Source organism: Poecilia latipinna, unplaced genomic scaffold, assembly GCF_001443285.1.
Source record: "Poecilia latipinna isolate Pla-1442-1.1 unplaced genomic scaffold, P_latipinna-1.0 Scaffold73, whole genome shotgun sequence".
NCBI classification, from domain to species: domain Eukaryota; kingdom Metazoa; phylum Chordata; class Actinopteri; order Cyprinodontiformes; family Poeciliidae; genus Poecilia; species Poecilia latipinna.
In genome coordinates, this window is record NW_015112689.1 from 227,331 (window position 1) to 238,843 (window position 11,513).

General features: G+C 39.7%; 2 protein-coding genes across 3 annotated transcripts in view; both read right to left on the reverse strand.

The window, feature by feature from the left end:
• Positions 1–4,103, reverse strand: part of stard9 (StAR-related lipid transfer (START) domain containing 9) — a 43,950-nt gene extending 39,847 nt beyond the window's left edge. For both annotated transcript variants that reach the window (XM_015016439.1, XM_015016431.1), the window contains exons 1-2: positions 3,618–4,103; positions 1,408–1,477 (exon numbers count right to left, since the gene is read on the reverse strand). In XM_015016439.1, the coding sequence (XP_014871925.1) occupies positions 1,408–1,477; positions 3,618–3,664 (117 nt within the window). In that variant the 5' untranslated portion in view covers positions 3,665–4,103. The remainder of the gene's footprint in view (positions 1–1,407; positions 1,478–3,617) is intronic.
• A 370-nt stretch (positions 4,104–4,473) lies between these two features.
• The window catches only part of cdan1 (codanin 1), a 19,545-nt gene continuing 12,505 nt past the window's right edge, over positions 4,474–11,513 (reverse strand). Inside the window, exons 14-28 of the mRNA XM_015016369.1 lie at positions 11,022–11,092; positions 10,818–10,899; positions 10,201–10,290; positions 10,047–10,101; positions 9,579–9,715; positions 9,361–9,464; positions 8,874–9,023; positions 8,301–8,364; positions 8,061–8,139; positions 7,648–7,859; positions 6,603–6,710; positions 6,433–6,496; positions 6,129–6,331; positions 5,405–5,512; positions 4,474–5,268 (exon numbers count right to left, since the gene is read on the reverse strand). Coding sequence (XP_014871855.1) covers positions 5,146–5,268; positions 5,405–5,512; positions 6,129–6,331; positions 6,433–6,496; positions 6,603–6,710; positions 7,648–7,859; positions 8,061–8,139; positions 8,301–8,364; positions 8,874–9,023; positions 9,361–9,464; positions 9,579–9,715; positions 10,047–10,101; positions 10,201–10,290; positions 10,818–10,899; positions 11,022–11,092 — 1,650 coding nt within the window. The 3' untranslated portion in view covers positions 4,474–5,145. The remainder of the gene's footprint in view (positions 5,269–5,404; positions 5,513–6,128; positions 6,332–6,432; positions 6,497–6,602; positions 6,711–7,647; positions 7,860–8,060; positions 8,140–8,300; positions 8,365–8,873; positions 9,024–9,360; positions 9,465–9,578; positions 9,716–10,046; positions 10,102–10,200; positions 10,291–10,817; positions 10,900–11,021; positions 11,093–11,513) is intronic.

Here is an 11,513-nt window from a genome sequence, read left to right on the forward strand (position 1 = left end):
TTCAGGTCAAAAACCTTTCGTACCGTCACCGTATTTGTCGTCATCACTTAAGTAATTTGGTTACTGTGCAAGTTTTAAATAGAATTCAACACAGTTAACTTTTGTTTTTTAAATTAAGACTTTCCATAAATTGGATCTGTCTGACCTATCATTTAAAACAGCAATTTACCTATAATAAAAGCACAAACGTCCCCTTGAAGGAAACCTTTTAAAACTAATAAACTAAATGAAAGTGGGAGTATTATTTTCAAGAAAAGTACTTTGAGGAAGAGTAAATAAGGCTGCAGAAGACCCTGGACAGAGCTGTGTGACATCATCATCGAAGCAGATTCTTTTCTAATGACTTCGACTTAAGGCAGAGCCAAACTTACAGTACTGGTTTTATCTGTCTTGCCTAAAAAGATTGACCACTGCGCCTTTCTGTGCTTTTAGGAAATCCGACAAGGGATACATGTAGCGAGAGGGAAGAGTCGAGAAGAGCAGCAGCCAACTTCAACTATCCTGAGCAAGCCTCAAACCACTGAAGTTACAACTGAAAAGTTGTCGAACCCTCCCTTTTTTTTAAGTCCTTCTTGTTTTATTCAAGTCAAAGTCAATTGCTTTTTATAGCCTGTATCTCTTGCTCTCTATAGTAGTCCCTGTAAAAAGTCATCTGTGCTTTATTCCGCCTCAGATCCTTCAAAACTGCCCCCCTTTCCATAAATAATTACTCCCAGGAGACCCTCTAAAGGCTTGGAGTTTGGATTTTTTTTTCTTTCCATGGCGGAGGGAGGCCATATGTGGTTCGTCTCTTGTCACATCATTTACAGCAGACTTCTACTCCCACACCCAACCCCCTCCACAGAAATCTGTGCTTAGAAATGGAAATGTAAACAAAACAAAAAAAAGGTTGTCTTGAAGGAAAGAGGTAAAGTGACACATGCTTACCAAGCACCACGGTAGTTTTTTAGCTGTGAAAATGTGTGGCAGAGTTTGATACTTGAGCAAATATTGTGACAATTCGGAGAAGCTCGTGTAATTATTGACTCTAGTAGAAGTTTAATAAAACATATGCCGCATTTAAATTACTATAAAATCAACAACAATTTTTTTTTTGTTGTTGTTGCAAGCGGATTATAAGTCAGATTCAACATTAAATCACCTAATTAACAATAACACTTGTGGCTGCTCCAGACCGCACACACTTGACAGGAAGCTACTCTAAATGTGTCGGCACAAGCTCAAAATGAACTATAAACACCAGCGACGTCGAGCAGGAAGACGCTGATCCGAGGCTGTAAACATCCTGTTGTTGCGATCGACTCCCTCTGCGTTCGCGGCTCAGAAACGAATCTGATCCAAATTATCGACAAAGAAATTCCAGACTGAAGCTGGATCTGAAAAGGCGTCTCTTGCAGAAACACTCACCTTCACATTTCGGATCCGGACTAGTTTATCGTCCACCTGAACGGCTAGCTTTCCTCCGTCGGCACTCTCCCTGTGGACGAGACGAAACCGTAAACGATTGGAGGCAATTTAGGTGCGATGAATGCTGACCAAAGTGGAAAGATTGATTAGAATGGAGAGAAAATGAAGCCAGACCATTAACTATTACCCCTTTTTGTCAAATTAGAACTAGAAGTTGGATATGTCCCTTCATCTAGCTACAATCTAGATGAAGGGACAAGAACATCTCCCCGTGGGCTCATACTTTATCATTACCAGATTTACTATTTTTAAATCAGTTTAAATTTCTCCTTTTCTTTTAACTGAGATTCCCATAACAGAGAGGGTGCCCAGATACATTTAGGCGAGTTCCCCCTCACTTAGGTCGTCACATGACAGCAAACACAATGAATCTTTTTGTGTGTGTGATCCATGAAATCGCCAAACAAGAGTCCGACTGACCAGTCTCAAATTCGAATGAAAACAGACCCCCGTGCTCTTCAGAGACTTTCACTGGCGAGGCAGCTTTGAGACGTTTCCACAAAGTTAAAGAAACACACTCTGAACCAGTGCGTGTGTGTATCATCCCAGCTGTGTGTGCTTCAGCAGCTGGACTGATGCAACACAAAGGAAACCAAATGCAATACGAAGCTGAGAGAACTTGTATCTCTAGGAGCGATGATGGCTGCGGAGCAAACACGCCGTTGTCGGTCATTCGGTCCGTCGGGGTGGGGGAGGTCGGGTCAAACCAGGAGGTAGTTTTCTCCTTGTGCTTCAGCACGTGGAACTCATTTTGCTAACTCCAACAGAGGCCCAACCCAAAACCGCCAACCTTGAATGTCAGGCTCAAAACAGCGTGGAGGGGAAGAACTCTGAGTGGAAAACATTAAACTGTAAAAAGAAAAGAAAGAAAGAAAAAAAAACGTCTGCTTTGATACGAACGAGAAATCAAGTTTTTCGTGGATGCGAGATCGATGCTGCCCGTATTCCCAGGGGGGCATCCACTGCTTCCTACTGGTCAGCTAAAGCAATGAGTAACACACTTGTGAATGAGAAATGTAGCTAAAGGCTGGTGGTAGTGGCAAAAATATAAAAGGAAGGATACACATCCTTTACTTCACAAACAGAGCAGGGAACAGTGAGAACCTCACAATCATACAGTAACTCAGGAAGGACAGATTTGCATTATAGAGCACTGCACATTTGTTATAGATCATCCCTTTGTTATGCAAAGTGGGAGGATGACCAACTCAAACAATTATTCACCCTGTCTTTCTGTGCAGGATTAATGCTTTGTTATGGAACGGTAGTAGCCTGCAGCCGGAGCAATCCTGCAAGAGTTCAAAGAAACTCCATGCATTGCTGAGAAACCATTTTATTCAACATCCTGCACCAATATTCCTGATAAGGTCAAAGAAGGTCCAAAGGAGAGCAAAGCCACTTCACAGCCTCAGACATTTTTTGCTGTATAATTCAAACCTAATAAAAAAAAATCTATTGATTGATACAGCATAGAAAACTTTAGGCCTTAGTTTAACTGAGACCTCAACTGGACGAATTTTAAGTTCTACTACACACCAAAAACTTTATTTTTTAAGTGTTGTTTTTTTCTTTTCATAGTTCAAGGGGGCCCTAACATTTTTTATACAAAAAAATTTATTCTTTATCTAGATATAACTATTAAGTATTTTGATAAAAGTAAGAATGACATTTTTGCTCAAACAAATAAGAAGCTATGCGTGAACCCTCCACCTGGTGGCCATTTTGCCCATATTAAAAACAGCTAAAGTCAATATAAAAATCAATTATCTTTGAAGCTAATTGATTTTCACACTGATACCGTTTAAAGTATACAATTTATTAACCTTAAAGTCCTAATATTTCTACTCAGAAACATACTTATTCAACACAATGAGTGAATTCATTCACTGACAGCCACGGTAATTACTCGGCATCTGTACCACCAACTGACCAGCTAGCTTAACAGTTGTTCACGTAAGTGACGCACAAAAAAAGTATGGCAGGACTAATGATACATAATATGAGGAATGTTCCACATCTGACAAAATTCCCATCTCTGACAGCACTCACTACACCTAGTCACAAAGAGGAAGAAGAAAACCACAGCAGTCTAGAAAAGGCTAATTTATCTGGCGTAGGTGATTTAAATATTAATAAATGAGCTAACCTACCTGGCATTAAGAGGACGGACCCGTACAGCTACTTTAACGTTTGCCATGATGCAGCCGCCTTGGTTCAACACAGCTCAGCAGCTGACTGGGACGGAGTGGGCAAAAACTAGCGGACCTCCCGTCACCATACTGAGTTTTGTGGAAATATGAATTTGAGAAAAGCGGTAGAGCGGGGGAAAAAAAGCCAGGAAATCCACAGCTCAAGCCATCCTGTTGAATTGCTGTCCCGCTGTAGGTCGAACCGCCCGCCGCGTCTCACCAAAACTCTCCACGGAGAACTGAAACTTCCTCCTGGACAGACATGGAAGGGGAGGGACGAGATGCTGCTGAACACCCCTCCCTCTAAGCCATATTTAAGTCTGCATGAGATGTCTGTTAGGATTTGAATACCAGCTGTTTTGCGGTTTTTTTGGACAGTATATCTGGCGGAATTATAGTTATTTGTGAAAAACTAAGCTACTGTGTGTGTGTGTCTCTCCTTCTCTAATATTTGACATACCAATTGCATTTACTTATCCTGCTTTACATTTCCAGGGTTCTGTCCTCTTTTTTAAAATAACTTAAAAGTATAAATACAAGAATTCACAATGAATTTATTCAAAGAAAGGAAAACAGATGAGTGGATGGAGAATGGATGGACAGATGACAGAAATTGATGGATGGTTTCATAAATGGATAGATTGAAGCCAGAAAACGCCAATATTTTCTCATAACCCATTTTCCTTTTCCCATATCTCTAAAATGCTTAAATCAAATCCCACACTACTCCAGTCTGTGTGTAAGCTCAGCAGTTATGAAACTTTATTTTTTTTATTCCCGATCTGACTGAAAGCAAAAAGAAAGCATAGACACCTAATTACAGCTGCTGCACACTGGAATACATCTTTATTCATATTTTTTTTCCATTCTGTGCCAACATTAAACCTTTCAGTTTAAAAGATTCTCGGAATACATCGCCGGCCGTTCAACATGAACAATAGCAATCACAAACGCGGGGTAAATGCATTCATGAAATTAACTTGTAACCACTAGTTATGTGGTCAAAGGCAATACGTGAAAGTGCTAGGCTACTTACTGTCTCAAACTGCATTTGCATTTAAAAACCTGTAATATTTGTACTTTTCAGCTTGACCTGATATCCTTCAGATTTCTTTTTTTTTAAACAATCATCTAAGTTGCAAAACTCTTTTGTGTGATAAAATAATCATCTTTGTTTACCATTACTATTCTTGGTCTAGTATTAGTCCCAAAGACATAAAAGTCCGATTAAGCTTCATCTGATGGTGTCCTTCTAAAATTTTAAATGGAAAAATTGCGCGTTTCATCAAAACTGGCATTAACTCACAGGGATTTCTGTTTGTTACTTGAATCTTCGCATATAATTTCATAAGGTCATATGTTAAAAGGCTAAAGTGGAAACAAAAAAAAAAAAAATTACGGTCTTGGAGAAAACATGCACGGACTTGGCATAAGACACTGTGGTGAAAACATACAAGTTGTTTGTGGAATATACTGCGTGTTATTGTTGTCAGGTTGCTCCCTCTATTGTCTGGTGCGAGACCTGCAGCATGTCTAAGCACGATTGCATCTCGGCAAGAGGGAGCGAGAGCTTTATGCTCTGCGACTGCAGCTGGAAGTTCTCGATCAGCTCCTGAAACGAAGCAGGAGAGAGAGAGACAAGTGATGAAGAAATGCGTAAATTGGTCAAAAAGGTCAAAATCTATAGGAAAGAAAGGCTTCCAAAGGAATCTTTGATTAAAAAACAAAATAGAACAATGAACTCTCACCGCTGGCAAGGTCAGGTCTGTTAGCTTCCTCCAATACGATTTGACTTCTTCCTCGTTCAATATTCCTTTGTCGACCAGCTTTCTAACGAGGAACAGGTAGTTCTTCTTCTAAAATGACAAATAAAGTGCATTTGCCACTTCCAATTAACAAACCTCCAAAAAATACAACTAAAAAATCTAAGGCAGATGTGATAAATCACACAAATTACTGGAATATACTGGAAAATCTGTGATAGAGTTTGGGACAGGGATTTATAATGAAAATTTGACAACGATCCAATATTTAATTAAAGCACCTTCATTCATTAGAGCAAAAAAGAAAATAATAATAATAAAGGAAAACTTAATTGAATTTAAAATCGGCAAGTAAGAAAGCAAGCTTGTGTCCCCATATGATCTGACCACATTGAGAATACGCTGTGGACATTCAGTTGATGGATGCGAATCAACATTATCCCAACTGGACGTTCGAAGAGTTCCACATCTATTTAAAAGAATATGTTCGAATGTAAGTATAGAGGACACACTCAGCTTCTTGAAAAGGTTTCATTGATTAAACCTGAGCAAAACACTCTTATGCTAAGAGCTTAACCTCTCTACGTTATAAGAACTCTCTAAAGGCAATATAAATATTTTAACAGAGCCAAATGTTACACTCTGAAACAGCTTTAAAAAAAAAAAAAAAGCTATGAATCTGCAGCGTTTAAATCAGTGTCTAACATACCTCTGTGTCGCTGGCCTTTAGCACAGCGGCCACTGTGAGCGGGGTGAAGAGCTGATGGAGCGGGGCAGAGGAGCAGCAGCCCCTCTCCCACAGCTCAGCAAGCTGCACCAGAACGTCTGACACCGAGGGCTCCGACCCGGCGCCGGGATCCACAGCAACCCCGCCACGCCGTGACGAAGAACGCACCGGCAGCTCTCCAGACACTAAGCGCACACAAACGGCAGCAAACGCAGAAATATGTTACGCAGTGCAGATTATGCCTCCACGATAAAGCCCCCTTTGGTTACTGCTTCAACTCTCTCACCCAGTTTGCAGGCGAGCAGCACGGTACAGTTCTGAAGCATCTGCTCCGACACGGCCGTTAGGAACTGAGTCGAGAAAAGCGGAAAGAAAAACATAAAAAAAAAAAAACGAGTGAGGGTCTTCGTACAGCACGGTTGTTTTGGTTACACGTTTGTTTCTCCTCTCCTCTACCTTTCTGCACTCTAATGTGTTCGCCACTCTTTGAAGAAGTGTTGTGAGCTGCGGGCCGGTCGGCAGCTCCTCGTCCGCTCTGGGTCCCGCCGCGACGCTCAGCATCTCCTGAATCGGGAACAAGCTCCGGGTGACTGCCGGATCATCATTTTTACATCAGAGTCAAAGAAGCCGCTCACACAACGGGTCTTTATAAAGATAAAGAGGTCAGAATTTGGTGACGTTTCAAGGTTTAAAGCAAGTAATCAGTCGGTGTTTTAGGGAAGTATTTTAGTTATCAATTAATTGATGAACCTACCGATTATTCTGATGATTAATCAATAAAGAAAATGTCACTTTCTGCAAATATTCTATCTACTTTTAATGCAATATTAAAAATACATTAAAAAATGCAAATAATTCAGAAATTTTTTATTGCCTAAAATGGAACAACATAGCATACTTCCAGTGTACTCCCCATCATTTGTCTCAAAACATGAATCTGCAGCAAAAACAGAACATTTTTAACAATACTTTTATGCTAATATGTATATTTTGGATTACCGATTACTAATTGAACAGCAAAACATGTATAATACGAAACTTTACTTTTATTTTTTATTACATAATTCAAACTGGTTAAAGTTAAAACTGCAGCACTTAAGGAGTTTTGGGTAGAACACATTTACAGACAGGTTTTTTTTTTATCTTAGATGCTAAATGTATATACTTTTGTACAATTTTGGCTTAATTACTGCTCTGAACATGTTCTTTCAGCAATTTTCTTTTCTTTTTTTTAATCTGTATACTCCAGTTAATGATTAATTAATTACAAAATCAGTTGACGATTATTTCAATAAATGATTCATCACTATTAATTCGATTAATAGTCGCATCAGCTCTAAGTTATTTCCAAATTTAAAGTGACTTGATCCGCCACGTGAAATCCCAACAAAACACAAAGTTAGTTGTCGTATCATGACAAAAGGAACAAATTTGCGTCTCGGGGTGTAAAAACCTTTGAGAAGCCGACGAGAATCGTCATGCGGAAAGACAAAAGATGCACCTTAATCTCGATGAGGACGTCTGAGGGGAGGGAAGCGTTGTGTTTACAAAGCGGAGGGCAGGACATCGCTCTCTCTTGTTTCTTCCTGGGAGTATTCATCTGGCCCTGCCTGACCAGCTCAACCACAGCGCTGTCCGCGTCCACAGCCAATGGACCGCAAAGAGCCTTTTTCACGCGGTCATACCTGCTCTTCCACTCCCGCCTGATCAGTGCTTTAAAAAGAAAAAAGGAAAAAAAAAAAACGAGGGCAGGGTTGGATTTTAATTAGGAAATCCAACCAGTTTTGATGTAAAATAGATGCCCAGAGATTTTACTAATTTAAAAAAAAAAAATGATAAAAGTGGATGTGAAGACAGATACGCGGAACGCTACAATCTGAAGCAATTCGCACTCAATTTTAACTGAGCCATTACCTGTAATGTTGGCAGAAAGCCAGCTGCAGGCTTTCTCGGCAGCCAGGCGTTTGGTGATGTTTTCGGACGTAGTCAGGACCTGTCAATGTTCGGATGTTCACAAATATTGAAAACTACCACAATAAATGTTCATCCATCCATGTGAATAAAGCATGCTGCGTGCTATTTCACTTTTTTTTTCTTTTTTTTTCCATTTTCACAATTTGGAGAAGAAAAAAAAATAAAAATGTCAGCAATTACCGGTGGCGTGGTTTCAACAGGGAGGAGTATACGTATGGCGTCGGGGCTCTTCTCATCGCAAAATCTGTTTTTAAAAAAACAAAACAAAAATGGAAACCCATAACCACAAATGCATGATGCCAGCGATGCGACACAAAATACTGAAGTTGAGCTCCAGAGTCCTGTTTTTGCAACAGTTGGTGGTGTGGAAATAAAAAGATGAAATGAAACCAAAGCTCATATTTGCATCCTTTAACTGAAGCGAATTGCTTTCAGAGAAGTTGCAAAGGATAAAAATATCCTCACTTTTTTCAGACAGAAATAAAATAAAATAACAAACTGTATGCTTCCTTAACACTGTTGAAAAGATAAGATAGAGACTAGTTTCTGGCCGGTACTAGTCGTGACGTACCAATAACAAAAGCTAAATATTAACAATAACTCAATGAAAACACAGTTTAAGGCTCTGCCGACTTATAGTTTTATAGTTTACATCACAAAAACCTGCCACTTTAACAAGAGTTTTAACACTAATTACAGAAAAACGATCAAGCATCAGCGTCCAGCCCCACTCAGTAAAACACGCCGCTGTACCTGGTGGCTTTTGCAAGAGCTTCCAAGCCAACGTCACACAGCTGAGCACATATGGAGTCGTTGAGCTTAGAAGAATTTGCGTTTGACGACTGCAGTCCGTCTCTCAGCAAATTCTCTCCTCTCTGAACCAACTCTTGCACTAATGTAGCCCTGTGAAACATTAACAAAATACAGGAAAAAGACGATTTTTTTTAAATTATTTTTTTTAAATCTACAGTTAAATTAGGGAACACGTTTAGAAACGAGGGCAGCCTGTAAGTGCCGGTGATGTTAGAGACCGATGAGCGTTCTTTAGCCTCCTAGGTAGGCAACAAACCACCTTCACGGGTCGATTAATCGCTAAATTCAGTCGATCCCGATTTGAAATGACGATGATGATGTGCCAGAGGACGTGTCAGAGCAAAATAAAGGATCATCAAAGCTAAACTGACTCTGGCATTGAACGACTTCACTGATATTGAATATCTATCGGACCAGTAATACTAACTTTATGTGCTTGACAGCGTTGGATCCGACCCTCTCGGCCACAAACTCCACTGTGCGGCGCAGCGACGGAGGCTGGTTGTGGAAGAAGGCCTGCTCCAGGTCCACCTGTCACATCCAGGCATTTCGTTCAAACACTCAGAAGCAAATTCGTGCTTTTTCTTATTTCTTTTTTTTTTTTTTAAATGTGCATGCACAGAATCTCCTTTGCAGCTGATTCACCTGCAGTTTCTGCTGCGATCGGTTGGCGGTCGGCGTGCCCTTGAGCTCGGCAGAAGTGGGGGTAATCTTGCGGATAATTCCTCCGCTCTTGGCCGCGCTGCCCGACACGAAAGCTGCCAGGAGCTTACGAAACTCACCTGAACAGGCAGAAACAAGGCAGAACATTAATCCACTCCTGTAACGTTGGGATGTTACGCTCCCTCGGCTCACTTCAGGACCAAATTCAACTCCAAATTCCTCTTTATTCTATTAAAAGTTGCTGCTGTGAAATATAAAGTAGCTTGAGAAAATGAGGGGAGCTGTTCCAAATTATGTCATAACTTAGAACCGAATGAAGGAGAAAACCTGCAGCTTCTTGTTTGATTTCACTGAATTTTACTTTGGGGTATCACAGTAAAAAGGGTTCGAATACAAATAGCTTATTTGCATGAATGCTCTATTAAGAGTGACTTGTACACTTGCACTTACCAAGAAATGGACAACATGTATAAAGAAGTTGCTGATCGACCAGCGGAATGCAGTCCTGTTAAATAAAATTAAAAGTAGCCATTTAAACACGACTGTGAACTTTTGTTGTTGTTGTTGTTATATTGGATAAAAGCTGAATTAAATTTCTCCTCACAAGTCCAGCAGAACCTGTAGCGCTGCCCTCGTCCTTGACTAGCGCAGTAAACTCACTGGTGAAGAAAATGTCCTCAGGAATCACTGGGATCTACACAAGTTAGAGGTGAAAGTTTAACCGAGTTATTCAGCAGGAAAAAAGAGAAGAGAAAGAAGAAAATTGCAAAAAAAGAAATAAACTTGTGCAGGGAAAGGATATATACTTTTCAACCATTAATAACTCCAGAGCCATGTGTGCTAAGACTGGTGTAAGGAATGTATGAATATATTATTAATCGTCTTTTATGTAGTTTTCAAGGGAGTCTTACACATTCCTCTTTTGGTTTTTCTTAATTTTTAAAGCTAGAAAACAAGAATAAAATTGTTTTTCTTTCATCTATGATTTTTTTTTAAGTTAATTTGTTTCATGTAGCTTTTTTAGCTCTCATGGTTGTAAAGGCAAACTGATGGAGAATAAGTCTGAGCACACCGACAATATTTACCTGCACCGTTTTCTCTTTGCACAGTTATCTAAATCTGGAACACACCTAAAACCGAATTTCATGCCGTTCCAGATTACGTGGAAACCTTTCGGAATGACAAACGTGCTCTTTTGTGGTGAAGCACATTGCAGCTCACCTGGAAGAGCCATCCCAACACCGACACCAGCAGCAGCTTGTTTAGGTAACACATTTCTTCGTGTCGGTTCAGCTGCAGCCGCCTACAAGCGGGGAAAAAAAAAAAAAAAAAGAATTCAAGTTTTCAGTTTCAATTTTTTTCCAGACTTAATTTTTTTTTAGATTTTAATAATATTAGGCATTATTATATGTCATGAAGCAACACATAACCGTGCTGAAGATGACTTCCAGTTCAGCAGTGAGGTGAAGGATTATTTCAAAGCTTATTTTTGGCATCTGGAACCACTGAGAACATCTGTATGTCAAAATCGGACACGTTTACAGCAGTAAAATCCAGAGTGGATTATCCTCAACTAGATTCAGTGTGTTCAAATTAAAGCTTGTGATCTGTGATGCTTTTATTAGGAGCGAAGCAGAATGTCACGTGACAACTGCTATCTAAATCAGGCCCAGTTTACGAGTCACAAGTCCCTTTTAACAAGCCTGACCTAAGGGTTGGATAACAAATATTCACCCTTTTTTAAAATGATTTAATGATAAAAGAAAATCTGTGGGTTCTGTTAAAAACTAGAAAACCAAAACAACCACTTATGATGCCATTTTGATATAAAGAAACTCACTATTTTCAGAAATTCTGATTATTTTTCTGCAAATAATGGGGGAAAAAGAGTAAAGACTTAAAACTCAAATTTGTATT